Below are 20,728 nucleotides of genomic sequence, written 5' to 3' on the forward strand. Positions count from 1 at the left end.
ACATAACTGTGTAGAATTTCCTCTTCTCTTCCTCCTTTTTTCCTCAACTAATGATTATTTTCATCAAAGATTAATCTGTCCGTCATTTTCTTGATTAATCAATTAGCTGCATAAAATGCCAGAAAATGGTGAAAAAAGCCAAGTATGGTGTCCTCAAATGTCTTGTTTTGTCCATAACTAAAAGATATTCAGTTTACTGTCATAGAGAGACCAAAGACACCAGAAAATATTCACATTTAAGAAGCTGAAATCAGAGAATTTGGACATGTGATTAATTTGATAGTTGACAGTCAATCAGTTAATCAACTAATTGTTGTAGCTCTATCTGTTAAGTACCTTGGGAAATGTCAAAAGCCACCTAAAACAAGATGTGATTATTTGTTCATACATATCTATATACTCTAAGTCCACACTTATGCTGTCAGGCAGTTGTTCGTGTCACATGCAGTTCACTATGAGGCTTCAGGCAGACCTGTTTGTCAGACTAGAACATCAAGTTCAACATTCAGAACCACTGTGTCAATAACTGACGCTATTACTACTGTGCAGTTACACAACACAGCTGCTCAGTTAGTCATGCTCACAAAGACGCTGCTGGAATAAGAAGTGGAATATAATAAACTGTACTAAAATATTACTCAAAAATAACTTTGCAGCCTGTTTCATTACTATTTGAGAATGCAGCTCTGAGAATCTTCTTGAACTGTGAAACAGCTGCTAATGCAACTACACTGAATTCCTCAGTGCAAATATCCAGTCAAAAATGGCAAAACCTGCAGTGTAACGTGACAACATTGTGATAAAAATGACAGTGAAATACGATCCAATAATAAACTATTCCTTACACGTCAATGCCGCATAATATGCATTCCATTAAGTGCATGGTTCTGATGTCACAGCCTTATTGTATGCATGTGGAGTAAGCTGTAGTCTGCTCCCTATGACTCACAATGACAACAGCTAATAAGCCTCACTGCTACCTGCCAACTCAAAGGAACATCCACACTAGAGAGGATTAATTAGCCTTTTTCAAAAAAACATGATACCAGGCAGAATTCAGCGTGGCGTAAAGTTAGAGCGCATGCAATTCCCAGACCTGAGTATTTGGGTTGTCTCTTGGGCATTCAGCCTCAGAGTGCGGCACCCATGGCGGGTCGCATTTCCACTGTATGGATCTATCTGTACTGCAGTAACTGTCCCACAGCCAGAGCGCCTCTCTGCTGAGAGGCAAAATCAAAATTGACTGACTCATAGAAGCACTTATGTTTGAGAAAGTCTGCTGAATCCACCCTTGGTGATGGAGTGATAAATAAGAAATACAGTAACATTAAGTCAGCTGTTATGGTGCCAGTGTAAAAAGAAAAAAGATTTGAGATGTGCATGGAATAATAATAATAAAAAAAATGTCTAGAGTAAATTAAAGAGCCTCAGCTGCAGCAGCAGACACATGCAGCAGAGACCAGAGCAGGAACATGCTTACCTCTGTGTGATGGTAATCCAGTGTGAGGCTGGCTGCTGCAGACACACTTCACTGAGCTGTGTGCGCCGACGGCTGCTCTCCACCAGCGTCCTGTCAGCGCTTCACACTCACCGGCCCCAGCTGCGTCAACGCCGCCGCACAGCACCACCAACCGAGCACCGGGGGCTGAGCCACCGACCCTTCACAATAAAAGCCTGGACTCAGTCACTTCATAATGACACTGAAACAAAGCATGCATGTGTATGTAGACCAGTGTTTACTAGGTTTAATTGGCAGAATGTGGCAGAAATGGGATATTGATAGGTATGTCATTTGTGTGTAATTACCTGAAAATAAGATGTTGTCAATGTTTTTGTTACCTCAGGATGAGTTCTTTAAAACTAAAAAAAAGGAGCAGGTTCTTTTCCACAAGGCTGCCATATTGAACCACCAAGTTTCTGCAGTAGGCAGAACAGAAATTTCATTCAGAAATCATCTAAGTTTTTTATAAATACATCTTAACTGGTCTAATTCTTTTTTGTTGCACATATTGCCTAGAGTTATAAACCACAATTTCTATACATGCTTGTAATTGTCTTACTACAGATGGAATATATTCTTTCCCACTGTGATGTTGTGTTTGTCAGTAAAGATTTTATTTTGAAAGGTTTGACCAGAACTGCTAGCTGACTACAGTCTCTTGCACTTTGTACATGTGTCTCTCCTCCCAGAACTTCAGATGGGGACCATTTTGGCAGTCAGGACTCATTAATATTCATAACAGTGAAGTCATGTGTAATTTGATTAAACTGTTGCATGCTTAATGAGATCAAATGAACTTGGAAAAGGTTTTTATACATCTGAGAAAAATGTCAGTGGATCCCACCTTTAAAGGACGAACAGAGAATATAGAGCACCACCAAGTGACCAAACCTCATATTACACAAGAAACAGATCACTGCTGATTGTAAAGGAGCCAGTTAAAATAAAGACACATTAAAAGTGTATAGTAGGAACACATTGTTTCTATTTCATGACGAAATTAAGAAGTTAAAAGTCTGATTTACAAAAATATTACTGTCTAAAGGTTACTCAAAGTTTAGAAAAGATATTATAGAAATACCACAGCCAAACTAAAAGTCTTTAACATTATAATGCTGACATTTGACATAAAATAATAACAAAATTAAACATTAACATACTTAATGCCATATCATGATTAAGATTTCAAATAAAATGTTTTCTCTATTTCAACACATTATACAAAAATACTGTAAATCTATAATATGTTTTATTAGGAATACTTTACAATCATCACAGTGAAATGTTTAAATGTTCAACAGTTTTTGGAGGTGAAAAATACCACACAAGTTTTTACAGTAAACACAGAACAACATACAGTGAACACTAGATAACAGAGACTCACTGATCCACACACAGATACACACACAGGCAGTAAAATATTAGGGGAACTGAATCACTCGTTCAGAACACTGATATACAATGGTACAGCAATAAAAGCAAAAAAACAAACATGATAAAAAAAAAAAAACTGTCTCTTTGCGTGGATTAATCTTGTTAAATCCTGATGGTTGTTTACAGCAGAACTCACTGTCTTTCCAGCTCCTCCTTACATTAAAAATAACTCAAAACTTCAAAGACCAAGCCCAGCAACAGCAGACGATCACCGCAGACGGCGAGGTATAGGAGGTGCTGCGTCTGTGTGTCTCTGACTGGGTCTCTGAGGAAGTGCTCGAGTCGGGCAGGATATGTAGCGCTCATGCAGCATCTTCTCTGGCACCCTACGGGAAGCAGACAGTTCTGTAAGGTTACCGGCTCTGATGCAGATGGAAAATAGACAGTAAAGGGTGGGTAAACTGTGACCTCCTGTTTATGATTATCATGACAGAAAGCAGAAGCAACAATCACATGTACATCCACACTGAGAAACTAGTGTTTCACATACTGTAACTGTATATTCAAATTTAACAACTGGGGAAACTTAAAATTCATTAAATCCTTGTTGCAGTTTTCATATTTTAAATCAGAATCTCTATAATTAGATGGTAAATGGACTGCATTTATATAGCAATTTTCCAGTCCTACAACCTCTCAAAGCACTTTTACCACATGTCACTTCAACCCACGAATAGCAGAGGCTGCAACGCAAGGTGCCTCTGCTCTGAAATTAACCATTCACACACACACACACGCACACACATGCACGCACACGCACTGAACACGCGCTCTACCACTGAACCACAGTCTCGACTTGCCCCACAATGGCCAGGAGAGGTTCAGATAAAAGGGTTAAAAGTTTTGCCTTTCTTGGCTGATTTCTGGACAGGCATTTTCTGTTAAAGCCCTGCTACTGTGGAACTCCCAACCTGATAAACTTATGTTAGCAAACTCAGTATCTTTTTAAATCTCTCCACAAAACTTAGTTTTATAGGAAACTTTTTTATATTATCAATTATTTATTGTCAAATAATTTCATTTGAATTCTTAGTCAAAATGCAAGCCAAAGTAAATTTGTGTTTTTTTATGTTCTTTACAAGAAAATCTAAAACAACATTTAAAACATAAGAACTGGTCTTTGTTTTTGTTGTAATAGTGATGACAGATTTGGTTTCATCAGAGCTGTACAATATTAAATCATCCATCTCTGCGCAAGCCTTAAGCCTTAAGGTGTGCATAAACTACAGATTTATTAACTTTTTAAAAGAAGGACTGTGTGTTTTATTTTATCTTGTTCTGTAAAGTATTTAACTGTGTTTAAAGAAGTGCTATACAAATAAAGTTTATTATTTTATTTCATTTTTTTTACACATAAAAATCATTGCAATAAAACATAATACCTAAAAATGAAGATAATGCATTCTGCCTTTGGGCATTGACTTATGAAAGGAAGAACACACAGTCTAGTGAATTAATTTACAATTTTAATACATTTAAATGTGTGATTAGATAGGAAAAGGGAGCTCTGATGATGCCACTGTGCTAAGCTGATTAGCTTTAGCAGGAGTTGTTTTTTTTCTAAATCATTGGATTTATCTACAGCCTCGTTTCTTTATGTTGAATAACAAACTAAATTGAACTTCAAAGATATTCTCTGTCTTTCCACCCAGCTTTATATTCCACAGGAACTTGTGTAAAACTTAAGTTGTCTGCTACATGTGAACTATTTACAAATGTACGTCATGTGTCAGGTGGGGACAATCCCCGTACATCCCGAATATGCAGCTGAGTGGAGAGATAGTCTCTTCACTCAGAGAACAACAGTTACAGTGTAATCTACAGTTTCAAACTATATATAACCACTGCTGTAGAAAGAAAATCTGTTAATTTCGCTTTAGTTTTAGCTAAGTCTGGATGTGGTGATCTCAGCAGCTTGCTTTAACTTGATATAGGTTTTTAGCTGTGTAGTTGTAAAAGTAAAAGTTACTTTGGTTTAGTTTTTAGCTCAGTTTTGTTGCAACTGAAAACCTTAAAACCTGTTTTCACAGAAAGTAGACACCTCTGTGGCATAATTTTCAAAAAGTTAGACTGTGCATTTTGTTTGTTATATTGTTTGTTACATATTGTTATCTCATCTCAGCATTTCATTTTATCACTTCACTTGTATTATACTGAAACAAAAAGACAAAAAAATTGCTTAATATTCAGTGTTTTCTTTCAGTTGAATTCACACTGTGTCACCAGACACTAAAAAAATGTACAGAAGACACACTGCTTGATAAGATCTCTAAGAGCTATATGGGAATTAAACCCACACATGCTGATTTTTACACCATTTGCAGCACCTTGAACTTTCTTGCTGTGGCATAGCTGTTTATTAATTTCCTTTTCCCTTATTATGACCCTTAAATTTACTTGAAAAAATAGAATGTATTACATACTAAATATGACAGTACTAGGAACTCTAGTGGACTACAATAAAAAACTGTTCCTAAATCTTAAACCTGAAATTGGACATTTTTGTGAGTTATTTCGCAGAACTTGACTGATGATGAAAACATTGTGAGGATTTCAACATCACATTGATGTCAACGGCCAAACTGAGGAAATATTTCCCTTTCTAACACACAAACGCAGAATTAGATTAGCAATTAAGACTGGGTTAGAGACTTGAAGAACTGTTTGCAAAAAAGTAGAATCTTTATGCACAAATGGCATCATGAACAAGAAAGGCATATAGAGTTCATTAAAATATAATAAATATTTAAAAGCTGAACAAACCACAGGTTTATCAGAGTGTATATATGGCATGTGCACACTGTACTGGTTCCCAGGTGGCTTTTTAAAGAGATAAGGCCTCTGTCACTGAAAATCATCTGACCATGAAGGTACCAGAAGTTAAAAGAAATTCAGCATAGTTATAGTTAACTCTCACACCACTTTTAGACTCACTCTGATGTGTGCTTTCATTTCAGGATGTTCTCAGTACATGCTCTCTTGTCACTGTGATTGGTAGATATTTATAAGTTTACACAGCATGAACATCTTCATCACTTTCAGATTCTGGCTTCCTCCCTAATGCACAGATGTGAGCCACTGGTTGGTGAAAATTTCTTCTGCATCACTTAAATGTTTTGATCATCGCTGCCTTCAGATTCTTTTTTGGTCTCCCTGTTTCTTCCTGTAGCACGTACACAATTATGATATCTACATTTCTATTATCATTGTTATTAGGCATTACAAAACAATACACTTGCAACATCATATTGATTTTGTATTGTTCTGCACTGGAATATTAGTTAACTTCATGATTGTCCTTTATACTGACCTTTCTGGGACCCGTGGAGGAATCCTGGGTGGAGTGAGGGCTGCATCAGACGGCCGTGGAGGTCGTGGTGGAGGAGGGAGATTTTCTATTGTATCCTTTAAAAAAACACAAAAAAACAAATGTATATTCTGACGACATGAAACACTTTGACAATACCAACATTCCTCTATGCTCTACTCCTACAGCTAAAACAATTATACAATTAATCAATCTGAGGATCAGCAAAATAAAACACTTTTTTGATAATCAATTCAAAATAATAGTTTGTTGTTAATTGTTACATGACAAGATAAAAGAAAATATAAAGTTAAAAAAGGGCAGAGTGAGAAAACATCAATGTTTAGGAAAAGTAAAATCAGTTATGTGTGGTGTGTATCCAAAAACAGATTTATTATTTATTTCTAGAAGTGTAACAATTTCAATATAAAATAAAAAACTGATTGAAATGAGCTTTCAGTATCAAGAATAAAACTTAAAGGCAGAATCTGTGTAAACACAACACTTCAAAGATGGCACAGTGTAGCTTATCAGCCATTATATCACACTTGATACCATACACAGGAAGAATTTGAAAATGTCAGGGCGCAAAATCTGTTTATCTTTACAAATCAAGACTTGATTGCCTAACAATGGCAGAGCTGTTGGTGTGAAATAAAAAAATTAAAAGCAAAAAATCGAATCAGAACCTTACAGTCGAAAGGTGTATCAATTTGCAGATCTTCTACCATCTATTTTACTCAGCATGTGCTCATATTGAGCTGTTTTTGTCATTTAATTGTCCAATTCTTTTAAATCTGGGTCTTAGGGGGTTTCCAGTGTGTAAAGTATGTCCTGGCAGCTGTTATGATGCCTACCATGACAACCACAAATTCATCGTTTGAAATTTGGGGTACTTGTACTTGTTTTTCACCTAACAGACATAGCTGAGGTGGTAATGGTCATGTCATCCTTATCCAGTTAGTAAATTGCAGGACTTTTATCCACAAAGGCTGGACATTTTGCAGTACCATATTCAACACAGGAATGTGCCAGTCTCTTTTAGGCATTTCTAGCACGAATTACCATTAAATAAACCCATTCTATATAGTCTTGATTGTGTCCAGTAGTAACTGTGTATTTGCCTCCCACACACACCACAGTTTTGATCACAGTTTGACAAGTTACTTCTGAGAAGCCATTGAGCAATCGTGCCAAGCTTCAAAGATTTCACAAGAAAGAAAAACATGGCTCTTGCAGTTTGAGTCTTTTGACAATTTAATTCTAAAAGTAGTTCTGTACATGCAGGTATTTTAGGAACTGAAGAACTGAAGTAGCCACTGACTGAAGAACAAAACTGAACACCAGACACTTTGTCTACCTCTCGGTTTCACATGTCACATGTTTCACATTTTATGTCACGCTCGTTACAGGTGCAGAGGACAGGGTCGGACGTGCAGAGCCACAAGAGAAAGTGAAGGTTTAGTTTCATGTATAGACCCTAATGCAGCAATAAAAGCAGCATGGAGCATCTAACTGTAAAATGTATGTAAAAGGAAGTAAGTCTGTGTGACCATGAGCGCTGAAATGGCAAATGCTCTTTTTGTTAATTCAGGCTCACCTCAAAGTCAGGCTCCGTCCCGCTGCTGTAGCTAAAGGTGCTGTGAGTGCTGAGTCTGTTGCTCTCAGTACCTGGTGTGAAGAAAAGATGGGAAAGAAAACACGTGACTTTCTCTGAGGTTAGTGCTTGTGGTGAAATATGCCGTAAGACCACTTCACCAAATGTGGATAAAAATAGCTTTTTGAGTCTCACAACAAAGGCACTTCAGTTGTACAACATGTCTGCAGGGAGAGGTATGAATGATCAGAGAACAGACAGAGGAAATGTGAGACTCATGAGGCTGTCAGTAGATTCTTCAAACCCTGTCAACTTCTGATATTTGTATGCATACATCTGATATTTGTTTGTTATTTTTAAAAACATCATACAAAGTACAGATAATTAAAATGACATTTCTTCATAAAACATGCAAACTGCCTAAAATTCACACTGAAAAACACTAAAATGTCCATTCTATTGAAAACAACATTAACATAAAAGGTGTCCTGAAAAAAACCCAAAAGAACAATTTAACTTAAACATATGAAGACTGTTAAGAATTAATGAAGTCTCTAAGTCTCTGATAAGAGGCTGTCAGATCTTATCAAAACTCTGCCTTTAGCAAAAAACCCTAATTTGTCAAACCATATTTAGACTGTGGGAAAATTCTGTGTCTTTTAGAGCAAGACATTTTTTTTTGCTAAACTGCAAGAGAGGAATTGTTGTTTTCTTTCTATAAACCCTCAGTGAACTCAATGTTTTAATTTCCACCATTGGCCAATGTAAGTGTTTCAAGGAAATTTTACAATTTAAGGGCAAAGAGCTGTAAGCAGCTTGACTCACTGGAGAGTTCTCACAAAGTCTGTTGTGTAATTTTGTCGATGAATAATTGGCTCCATGAATGACGTTAATCTGTGACAATGCTAGAATAAACAGAACACGAGTGGATCTCCTCAAGAATGCCCAAAGCTCCTCAGAAATTTGTTTCACCTGATCTTTTCCCCATTTGTTCTTATTTGCATTCAGAGGGGGGTGTTAACTGACTGAAATACATCACAAAAAGAGGGTACCCGTCATAGCGGGACTTGTTTGTAACATACTGATTTGTCCTTTTGATTAGCAGGAATTTCAAAACATTTAATTCTAGGAACAGTACAAAAATCAAAGTCCGAGTATTGTAAGGAAACACTATCAGCCCAGGATGGGGGTAATGATAGATTTCAAGAAATTCAGAGAAGGAATGGTGAAGTTCTCAGCTGGCAGTCAACTTTAAAAGAGCAATATGTAGCCACTGCACATGTGAAATGAGCACAGCAGGCCAAATAGCGAATAAGAACTATCGACTGTGTATTAAATAAGTTGTAATCCTGTTTAACATAAAACTAAACCAACTCAACCTAAACTGAATTTATACAAAAATTAAAAACAAAATAAAAATAGAAACCAATGAAAAATACGAAACTATAAATAGTCTGGTTCTGTGCTGTTGGAGTGTGAAACAAAGTTCAAAGATGTGAGAGAAGAAATCCAAAATGCTCATGTCTGTCTCAGATAATGAGATAGCCACCATTATGATGACTATTAAATTGTTTCCAAACATAGACAAAGGCTTTAGGTTCTGGCAGCCAGAGGGGTGCAGGCTGAGGACACAGAAATAAGTAAGTAGTATGTTATTTTGTATGAAGTTGGAGGAAATGTATTTATTGACAAACATCCCTCTAGTTGCTATATGAAAAAAAGAACATTCTTGAGTTAAGTCCACTCTGTCCACCACTTAATCTAGTTTTGGATTATTCCACTGGATTTAACTTCAAGCATTTTACCTCCTGCTATCCAAGTTGCACCCAGTTGGTTACATGAAAAAAAGTAAGCTTTTTTATGAGAAGTCAACAGCTACAAATATTGGTCCTTCCAATATCACGGCAGCCTCCAAGTGCCACTATGTGAGTATTATTTTTTTTCTCCTGCAAATTTTCTGAGTTACTTTAGCCACAACTTGAAGATGATCAGAAGTGGGATTCAGGGAGCTCCAAGTCACAAAGTACAGCCGCTACAGTAGTCCCTCCTTCCTATTTTAGCGCAGACCAGAAACACACATAAAATAAGTAGGAATAAGGTCAAAAAGGAGGACTGATATAATCTCACAAACTTTTATATTTCAATGTCAGTGTCTTCACTGATCCAAAACAAACTCATGTTGCTGCTGCGTCTGCATCTGGAAGACTGTTGCTAACTTTGGTTGATGCTTGACAGTATTTGCTGTGACTTTTTTCAAAGTGCTGTGATCAAACCCTGTCATTAACAGGAACTTTCTCTGCCCACCTGTCTGGGTCATGTGGAGGCAGCAACTCAAACAACACGCAGGTGCAGACACCACTGACAGTTCACCAGTCCATCACAAAGCAGCAAATCAGTGTTTTGCAAGTCATAAGTAAGTCTTTGCACAAGTCTTAAGCCAAGATTGACAAGCCCCAAGTCCAGTCCCAAGTCCTAAACTTTGAGTTTTGAGTCCTAAACAAGTTATAATGTGCTCACAACAGAGCCACAGCTTACCCTTCTATGTGCATGTTTAAATATAGAATGAAATTAGAAATTGTTGTATCTCTGTCTGCAATTTTCGACCAGTGCATTTAGCAAACTGCACACAATCAAAATTATCTTGGGTATCTTTCTTTCTTTCAACTGGAGCTCACTAACATTATATCAGTTCACGGTTCTCTCCTGGTACTTGACTGGATGGTATCGGATTGGTTCAAAGAAAATGGATCTGGGAAATTAAGTGTCAACCTGCTGAGTGTGAATATCATTAATATTTGTTGATTCAGGAAATTAATTGATTCGTGGCACTCTTTTTAAAGCTACTTCAAGGAACTTTGATATTTTGAAGCGGTAGTGTTTCCACCGTGACAACCAGAAAAGATAACATCAAAAATAAAATAACCTTTTAACTGGCTCACGTTCTACTAACTGTAATGCTCTCTGGGCCGCTTCACCTGATTCCACAGAGAATGCAACCCAGTGGAACTCATTAAGGACAACTATAATGAAATAGTGAATCTTCTCGCAGATGGTCTCGTTAACTTATGTAGGTCATATAGAGGCATCACTGATGAACTGAGACGTTTTCATAACTGGTAAAAACACCTTGTCGTAATAGCTATAAAAAAATACTATTTAATCTTTGAGGTTGGGGGAAGGTTTCAGGTATTTTCAAGTCAAAAGGCTCAAGTCCAAGTAAAGTCACCAGTCACATTGGTGTTAAAGTTCAAGTTGAGCTGCAAATCTTTTTTAAAGTCATCAAATCTGTGACTCTGACTCCAGTCCAAATCATGTGAGCTGAGAGCCCACAGTTTAGTCGTTATTGTCAGTTCTAACCCTAAACAAACAAACAAAAGCATTCAAACTTACTGGACGTACTGGAGGTGCTACCGGTCTTCCAGCTGCCTCTCTGGATAACCTGAGCCACTGGAGGGGGAGGGGGAGCCGCCATTCTGGGTGTCGACTCATACACAGCACACTCTAATGTCACACTGGAGCCCCAGTACAAGTTCCTCTGCAGTGGAGCGCTTATCTCATAATCTAACAGGGGAGAGACCACATTAAACATTAGCATTTTGTAGAAAAACAGGATGTGATTTTCCAAACAATAAACTGTCAAATTATTGTACCAAGCTCTTTTCCTGTCTTCTGTCTCTCTTTGTGACGCCTGGTGATGCTGTCTCGTAATTTCTTCAGATTTTCCTGCAGAAGAAGAAAATGGCACACATGACACACATTAGATCCATTCCTTGACCACTTATCAGGGCCTGACATAAAGCCATAAAGTGTGTCTGGTTAATCTACCTGCTGATAGCGTATGGAATTGGCCCTCCGCTCATGGTCAAACTGCCAGGCCTTGAACTCTTGGACTGCCTCATCCACAGTAATTTCCCCCACTTTCACCCTCTCCTGCAGAGATATGAGCTGTCTCTGTCCAGGTGTCTTCATCCCGGCATAGGGGTCATACACAGGAGAGGGGGGGTCCGCCACAGGCCGAGCTGGATGGGTGGAAAAGGTTGTGATTCAATGAAAATAGAGGATCTATCAGTCTTTGTGAAATTTTCCACTCTCTGTTATTTCCTGCCAATGGTAAACATAAGAACTTTTTGGGGGGAAATCAGTAACAAGAAAAAACAATCAAGCTGATACGGAGGCAGACCTAGGCTCATTGGTTCAGTTAAACTCCAATAAGCAGCGTCAAAGAAGCACTGTTGTGAATTGCTGTAACTAAATAGTAAAATGTCAGCAGACTCATTAACTAGGCCACCAAAATAACTACAGTTAACCTACACTGAAGTTTGATCTTAGAACCACAGCCGTGTAATTCCCCGAACTGAAACATTTGTGGTGATAACATGACATCTCATCACATCTCACATCACTCACATCTCATCTCCTACATTAGTCATTCCACAAATACAAAAGGTGAACCTCATTTTAATCATTTTTTTTTTTTAATAAATGCAAATTGTCAAAATGGTCTTTCAGGGGCAAAATTTTGAAAACTTTTGGTTTTCCTGGTGTGCAACATAAACTGATCATAATCTTAGATTATTGTTTGTACTCACACAGTGTCATAGGTGGCAAAAGAACAGGATGATGCCTTTTTGCAAATTAAAAAACAACTTTTTTTTATATCAATTTTATTCTATATTTTTGGCATAGAAAATCTGCACAGGATGTAACTCAGTGTTTTATCTGTATATTAAGTGGATTATTGCTGTACTCTATTACTGTAGTTTACTTAAGTTTTTTATTGTGTCGGACTGCCAGCATGCATGCAGAGACAACTTTTTTCAGCTTCTGAAGGGGTGCATGCCAGAAAAAGTTTGTGAAACACAGAGTGAGTTCATTGCTGATGTTTAATTAAGACTAGTGTATTGTGAATATTTTTTCTCAGTCAGTAAGGCCTACTTTTTCACATGCTTGTCAACTGGAGATGAGTGTAAAAATGCTTGAACCACGAGCCAGAAAGTGGTTGCTGGTCACAGAGGGCCCTGCGTCTCACAGTATCAATGTCACAAAGTTCACAACGATCACGTATTGGGTGATGGGACGGAGTCAGCATTTTAAAGATTGTATTTTGCACACACTCTTTCAAGTGATATACAAACACACTGCAATCAAGCAAAAGTAAATGTAACACTGGTGCCGTTGGGATATCACAGATAACATTTACTTTTTGAGCATCAACTCAAGCTTTTGTGAAGCAACAACTTTCAGTGCAGTGAAGTGTAGTTGAACACAAGGAATGAGATTATTAACAATTTTATAATGTAAATGAGACAAAATAGACCTGAAAACATACAAATTATCAATTTTATTTTCAATTTAAACTATTCTTTACCTGCAGGATATCCCATGTCCATCATTGTATTTCCATCAGATGGACCTTTATCTGAAAATACTGTAAGAAAAAAAAAGAGAAAAGATCTTTTATCTATTTTTGCCTGCAGAGCAGTTTTATGAAATCTGTTGTGTAAAGAGAAGATTTTGGGGGAAGAAAAAATGATGGCTCAATACCTCTAAAGATCATGGGCTTTTCAGGCTCAGACTCTGTCTCAGGTCTGGGCATGGGGGCTGGAGGACGGTTCAGGATTGCTGTGTTATAGGTACTGTTTGCATCCACAGTGTCATAGATATCCTCTGGGAAGAGGTTGTATGGATCCTCTTCTTCTTCAATTTGATCTAAGTCATTATGACCATCTTTTTCTGCTTCCTCACTTTTAGGGTACTCGTTGTTGTCCTGGGTTATACTTTCATGTGGTTTTGCTGAAAGACAAAATGTAACCACATTACAAATGTTGCTATTTACAGTAAAGTAATTACACTGAGAGGTATTGAAAAGCATACCTTGGAAGAACTTCCTAAGCATAGCTTCCTCAGGGTTCTCATCTACAGCACTCATTACCTCATCTACGAAAAAACAAAAAAAAAAAAAAGGATAATCAGCAACAGTTTAGCCAGCAGTTTTGTAATCTTCATAATTTTTGGGACCAACAAATAAATTCGTATTAATCTTACAGAGGTCTTCTGCACATTCAGGGTTAATCTCCACCATTGACTCATATATGTCCTCAGAGCAACCAGAGTACTTCATCATGATATCTTGAGAGGTATTTGACATCATCTCATACACATCTGCATTCTCCTCTTTGTTGATGGAATCCTCAATGTGACACTTGAGCAAGTCTGCTGTCTCCTAGATTTGTTTGAACACAAGACACAGATCGACACTGACTACGAGATGCAAGAAACTGACTGTCAGCAGAAGACATCCAACACATTGTTGGATAGCGCATGAAAATAAGAAAAAGCTTTTATCACTGGACTTACAACAAATTCATCCATGAACTGTCTGAGATCATGGAAGCCGCTTTTCTCTGCCAACGTGTTTGGGTAGTCTCCATATTTGTTCATTACACTGTAAGCCTGCAGAGCCCCAGGACACTGCAGGAGAATGGTGGTCAGCTTCTTCAAGCCATACTTAGCAGCAAAATGGAGCAGCGTGGGAAGCTCCTCATTACGCTGATCTGAAGGACAAAAACCAAGCATTCAGGTGACTGGATGTTGATTCCTAAAAGCTGTTTTTACTCTGTGGGGTTTCATCGTAATAGATCAAACAGGACTTGCAGAGGTGCTTTCAAGTGTGGTCTTGTAATAAAAATTGCAATAACAGAGGGTTTCCAACTTTAGGAAATTATTTGGGGAATGCTCTGGCAACCAATAGAACAAGAAATGTGTACTGTACTCACATGCCGCCATATTGTCTTCTTCAATCTGTCTGATTCCAAACAGCTGAAGACTAGTTGCAGGCATCCTGGATTTTAATGAGTCAGTTAGCATGTTGTCCAGTGATTCTGTTGCATTGGAGGTCAAGTTGAAGGCCTGAAAGTACAAAATGATTTGCATAACCTGGAGACACAACACACAACAACAACTGTTTCCAACAGGACATAATGTCTCACCTGGCAGATGAAGTTAACAGGATCAGTTGCATTTTCAAGACACCGACTGACTTCTCCCATTTTGGTGTAATATGTAACAGGCCTCAGGCTGACACAGGATTGGTCAGTGTACATGGTAAGCGATACCACTCCAGCGGGCATATCTAGATGGGAAAAAAAACAGTGATTTATTTCAGATTTAAGTTTTAAAGATCTTGCTGTCAACACTGTAAAATCAGATTAAAGTTACATGATTTCTTGGAGATACTTGCCAGGTGCAGTAACACTTATAGTGTATTCATTCTCCACAGTACATGGGACCCTTTTTGCAGCTACATTTTCAGACGAAAACTCCACCTCTGGTACAGAATGATCGTCTACTTTGTGTGTGAAAATGATAAAAAGCGTCTCGCATTCCTTAAAGAGAGGAAAGCAGAATTAATATTACTTCTTAGTATTCTCAAATAGGACATTACTAGTTTATATCTATAAAACAGGAATTGGGGTAAAATATTTTACTGATACCATTTCAAACTAGCAGAGAATGTAAATGCTAAATATTTCAGCACTTAATTATCTATACTAATACTGTCTATACTAATATTGCTTTTGATTTTTTTATTACACAATTACCCTTCATCTTACCCCGCACAGAACTCTGTTTGGTTGAACGGTGAGACAGGTGAGTTGTGTGGGTGTCCTAATTTCCTCAATTGCTGAATTCCCTGTGCTCTCTGGTTCTTCATCCTTCAGGACGGTTTCTTTTTGCTCTTCTGGCACCACTTCCTCTTTTTCATCAGTGGTGGGATTTTCAGTTGAAGAGGCTTCTGTGTTGTGCAACTCCACTGCTGCTGTAGCAGCTATGCTCTCAAGTTCAGCCACCACATTTCTGCCTTTAAAAAAAACAAGAAATCATCATCATTTACTTCTATGGCCACGTATACTCTACATAGCCTAAAGATGATTTTATGTCACCTTTAATTATGCAGCAAGAGGTATGGGCTCAATTCGTACACAATAAATAATTTTTCTCACTCGCCTCTGCAGATAGTTTTGGTTTTATATGCTGAAGTTTGAGGTATCCACCTCTGAAACTTTGTAAAGATATTTTTAGGGACTTTTCATATTTATTGTACAGTATGAGAGTACGGAGGAAGACAGGAAATAAGGGGAGAGAGATGGTGGTATGATATGCAAAAAGGTACCCGGCAGTAATCGAAGCTGCAAACGTCGTGGTTTATGTGGTATGTGCTGTAACCATTTGGTTACCATAGCACTTGTTCTCTGAAACTTCTGCAGGTGAGTAAAATTTAATTTGTGTTGGTCAAAACATTTGATAATCCACAGACCTCAGTTCCAGTTTTCACAGGGACTATTCTTTTAGCAAAAAACAGGCGGAATGAAAACTGCTGGTTTTGTGGATTAACCTTGTTTTGTGGATCAATGTTTCTGGTCAAATTCTGATGACCATACAAGGGTTGGGTATCTGCACTCAATATCTTTAAGGAATCGACTGAAACAAGCCAGTTACAAGTTGTATCGAACCTCAAATGATACCTGCATTGAATCCTTTTGGTACCCAGATCTACAGAGATAGAGTTCAATATCACAAAACTTAACCCCATAAATCCAAAACGGTCTGCTTATCATGATACCATTACAGGTACATGAGATGTGAACTGACCTTATAATTGATTATGATCTTAGGGCCCCTGAGCAGCTTATCTGAATTTTTAATAGTTGGAAAGTGCTTCAGAAATATACCTATAATTGACCTTTTTTTAACGGCAGCCATATTGATATGAAATAGTAGGGTAAACTCAGGTGTTACTAATGACACTAATTAAGATACTGTTCCATTTAGTGAAGTGGGGCTTTTCCAATGGGCCAACATGCACAATAGCAGCACCCTAACTCTGTTTGTCCTGAATGAAATGGAACCTTAGTTAGAATCATTGGTAACACCTGTGTTCACCCTTCTATTTCATATTAATATAGCTGACGTGTAACACAAAGTGTGAGGTGTTCAAAGGCATAAAAAGGAAATAATTAAGTTTGATAAGTTTTACGTACTGTCACTGATGGACTCTAAAACGGTGGAGATGTAGACTGCAGGCTCATCCTCAGCAGAGAGTTTTCTCCAGCTTGGCCAATCTATGAAGCTCTCCGTCAGTATGTCGTCCTCTGACACGCCGCACAGCAGCGCTACCACTCTGTGTGGAGGATATAGGAGTCTCTGAAGCGCTCCCTGCAGCTCAGGTTCATAGAGCATGTCCAGCAATGCTCCTGTAAGGAGCAACACAATGCATTTGCAGTCTCGGAAATAGTCAAAGTTGTATCCGTGGAGATGATCAGCTGGTTCGATAGAATAGAGCAAGATAGATATTTTGCGGAATTTCCGAGAGCTTTTTAAGATCTGATGCAAATATGCCGCCCATTCCTGTGCATCAGCTGTGTGCAGAATTACCAGGTCATGTGATGAAAGGAACTCATCTGAAAAACAAAATATATTACAGTGTGATTAGTATGTACAGTACATGCATTCACACAGTCTGAAAATTGCCTTACCAAAGCTGGAAAATATTAATCATAATTAGTTCCTCTTATACATTGCTGATCCAGCCTGACCACGTGAAATGAATCACAATCCAGTAATCGTCTCAAACATTACACTAATGACATGACACTGGTCATATTATGTTTTGGTTTCCATGTTGCAGCAGGTAGTGTTTGTCAGGAAAATGCTCCACAACATACCAGCTGTCCGGCTGTGAAATGTCAAGGTGACTGTGGTTAGAGAATGAATGTCCGATTTGTTTGATATGTCAGTGCAGAGCCAACAAGGAGTTGTGCAAACATTGTACTGTGTCAACACTGGTCAGAGTAATTTTGTTTGACTCATTACAGTGTTTAATCAGGTCAAGTTCACCTCTGTACACGCTAACTGGGAAAGAAATCCAACTCGACTATTTCACCTTCATCACAGTTCCTACCGATGACAGGGCGGACAGAAAAACATCTGTTTCTTAATGAACTGATAACATGACTGATTCAAATTTAGAAATGTGGTAAAATATGAAATAAGTAATGTATAAATTTAACCATGCAGGAAGGCTGAGATGTTAGCTTCCTCTTTTCATAAGCTCAGAAAATAGTAGTTAAATAGTTAAGTTACATAAAGATAAACTTAACAAACATCAAATTCACAAAGAAAAAATAAAACCTTCTGAAAGAGTAATCCATATAGTGTAATAAATGACAACTGTAAAGTGACATTTATATGTAAATATGTATATCATGGGTATATTTTCACCACCTGGAACTGACTGAAAAGATAGTTGTAGAAGATACGTCATATTTACCTGAATCAATATAGACGGTTTCTTCCATGGTCGTGAAGCCTCAATTGTGCCCAAAATCAGCCCACAAGTAGCATCCCAAATATGTCCTTTTGGTTTCTCAAGTATACTTAAGCTCCTTTCTTCTTGAACTGAGACGATTTTAGCTTTCACCAGCTATAGCTCTTTGCTCAGTGGTATTATTAGCAACCCTTAGTTTCCTGATTTTGGTGACTCTGCCCCACTTCCTGAAACAGTTGAAGAAGTGAGAAAATGCACAGCAGTGGTGTCATGTCGTGCAACATGTCGGCGATTGCACTTGGCCCAAGTTTTCTTTTCATTTATCATCTACAGATTATGAGAGTAATAAAAATAAACGATAGCTAAGTGTTACTGGGCTGACTTTTGAGGCATGCAGGTACAGACCAGTCTACATTTATATCCACTGATGAATATAAGAGCATGATAAATAATGTGATGATGGAGACATATGTTTGTTTTTCTTAAGAAGTTGCTGTGTTTAAAAAGCTATTCTTGTTTTATTGTGGATTTCTGTATATTGTGTTTAATATGTTGCATTTTAACATATTGTGAGTTTGTATGGCTGCTAAATGCCTGGTAAAATACAGGTAAAATAAACAAATGAAATAGAAAGTAGATTAACACAAAGCCTCTTGTCTCTTTTATAGGAAGCACTTTTGACATGCTTTTGCTCTCTGTTCTCAAAAGTACTGCATACACATACATCCACGAACACACACCCACGCACAAACACACACATCAGTTCACCTGTTGTGTGAGTAACTTGCTGCTTCCGTTTTTTCACTTCCTTAACAAGGTGCGTTTCAGTCAGAGTGATACTGTGAGACTTATCTAAAATAAACACGTTTTTCAGCAACAGCAACATCATGATCATGTTACCTTTACTTAAGACTCTTCTGCTAAAGAGCTCTTGATATAAAATTTCATATTTAGTAGTCTACAGGAAATAATATTCACTTTAAGTACACTGTTTCTGGCAACACTGTAAAACCTAATAAGTATTAAACCACTTTAGCAAATAGCAATGTTAAACATAATAATAAATGTTATGTGTTAATTTATTAATACACACAATTAATACACAGCTACAGTCAACATAACTGTAAAAGTGACAATAACTGTGATTTCCTGTGGGTTTATGTTTAGGCTCTGCCCTGTATAAATGCTTAGGGTAAAAACTGTAATAATATCAGTTTTATCATTGCGATTTGATCTTTAGCACAAACTTGTTTGTGTGCTCAAATGTTAACTGAAAATTATCACACATATACAGTAAATACACACATTAGCACACATGACACTGCATAGTACTATTTCTTAAGCAAATTACTTAATGAATGAGTCAAGGAACTGAATGAATCATTTGTATGGTGTCACTATTACATGGTATGGGAACTTTCAGATTCCTCAAGAATTTCCCCTCTAACATGACACAGCTATATGCAACAACGAATGGCACCACACTGATACAACCACTAGAGGGCAGCAGGCAATCATTTACATTGGCCATCAGACCGTCCCCATCACCAGTCACTATGCAGACAACTGAGCAACAACAGAACACAGTCACTACAAAGCATACAGGTGAGGGATGCAGATACCTCTATATAGGTGTGGTAAGATACTTAAGCAGTAATATCCCATCATACTTAGATTGTAATTCATTATTTAAGTGTATTACTTTAGTAAGAGAGACTCAACGTATCTCTTAACTGTTGGGAGTTGGTCTGAGTATCTTTACTTGGAGGGAATTCCATTGGAAGAAAACATTCTCAGCTTCAGAGAAAGTTGGTGTGGACACCTAAAATAAAGACAAGACCGACATGCCACATCAACAGAGGAAAATTTCTGTAGGCCAGGAGGATGATTGCACTCTTCTGAAAGAATATGGATATACCCTCTATAGGAATGTGTAGCCTATCTTCCTTTGGAGATGGACTTGCATTATTTAAGGAAAAGACCAGAACTTTACAAAGTGTATGACTGTTGTGTCTGAAATCACTCTCTATTTTCTATTTCTGCAAATTTATTTAAGATTATGTACAAGGCATGTACACTTTCTGCTAACAACCCTAAACCTCTTTCACACATAGTTCCTGGTAAATTACTTGGATAACCTTTCAGACACTACTAGTGATTTTCACTATTCACACATTCAGGAAAATTTATTTCTTGCACCTTTTCACATATACCATGGCAATACTGGAATAGATGGGGCAATGGACAGTCAAACAGATGGCGGTAAAGCAACGCTTGTGGATACAAACCGCCATAAAACTCAACAGATGAAGAAGATGGGGAGCAGGCTGACGTAAGTGCATGCAGTGTAAGATTTTTTCAAGAACATGGTGGACAAGGAGCTGTTTTTGTCCAGTGCTCTTGTAATATATCTAGTATTCAACAAGTCTGCAAAGACATGTAACGCTTTGTTCGTCATCTACTTGAATCAGAAACATGTATAACATACATTAAAAGGAACATTAAAAGATTGTTGAATGTTTGGAGTTGAGACTCCAGTTGTTTTTAGAGTCTTGTGATTGG

At 37.7% G+C, this 20,728-nt stretch overlaps 2 protein-coding genes across 5 annotated transcripts in view; both read right to left on the reverse strand.

Moving 5' to 3' along the window:
* Positions 1-1,604, reverse strand: part of sorbs1 (sorbin and SH3 domain containing 1) — a 53,952-nt gene extending 52,348 nt beyond the window's left edge. The window contains exon 1 of one of the 4 annotated variants that reach the window (XM_084735302.1): positions 1,481-1,604. The gene's annotated coding sequence lies outside the window, so the exon portion shown is untranslated. Of the gene's footprint in view, positions 1-1,096; positions 1,176-1,480 lie in introns of those variants that run through there. The other 3 variants (XM_084735299.1, XM_084735300.1, XM_084735301.1) reach the window with 3 other exon arrangements.
* A 1,124-nt stretch (positions 1,605-2,728) lies between these two features.
* Positions 2,729-18,404, reverse strand: pik3ap1 (phosphoinositide-3-kinase adaptor protein 1). The gene is made up of 17 exons (XM_084736205.1): positions 18,170-18,404; positions 16,881-17,300; positions 15,453-15,700; positions 15,080-15,224; positions 14,829-14,971; positions 14,616-14,748; positions 14,197-14,393; positions 13,885-14,062; positions 13,714-13,776; positions 13,384-13,632; positions 13,208-13,267; positions 11,665-11,858; positions 11,490-11,562; positions 11,230-11,400; positions 7,843-7,913; positions 6,246-6,340; positions 2,729-3,261 (listed from the first exon to the last, which is right to left on the reverse strand). Exons 1-17 carry the CDS (start codon positions 18,195-18,197, stop codon positions 3,144-3,146), a joined length of 2,586 nt encoding a protein of 861 aa, XP_084592331.1. The 5' UTR covers positions 18,198-18,404; the 3' UTR covers positions 2,729-3,143.
* Positions 18,405-20,728: the final 2,324 nt, after the last annotated feature.

Source organism: Lutjanus erythropterus, chromosome 14 (genome assembly GCF_056507025.1).
Source record: "Lutjanus erythropterus isolate fLutEry1 chromosome 14, fLutEry1.hap2, whole genome shotgun sequence".
In the NCBI taxonomy this organism is placed as follows: domain Eukaryota; kingdom Metazoa; phylum Chordata; class Actinopteri; order Lutjaniformes; family Lutjanidae; genus Lutjanus; species Lutjanus erythropterus.

Coding starts and splice junctions, on each gene's coding strand:
- pik3ap1 (XM_084736205.1), bottom strand. CDS start 18,197: ATGGAAGAAACCGTCTATATTGATTCAG. Junction 17,301..18,169: donor AACCGTCTATATTGATTCAG/GTAAATATGACG, acceptor TTTGTTTTTCAG/ATGAGTTCCTTTCATCACAT. Junction 14,394..14,615: donor AGAAGACAATATGGCGGCAT/GTGAGTACAGTA, acceptor TTTGTCCTTCAG/ATCAGCGTAATGAGGAGCTT.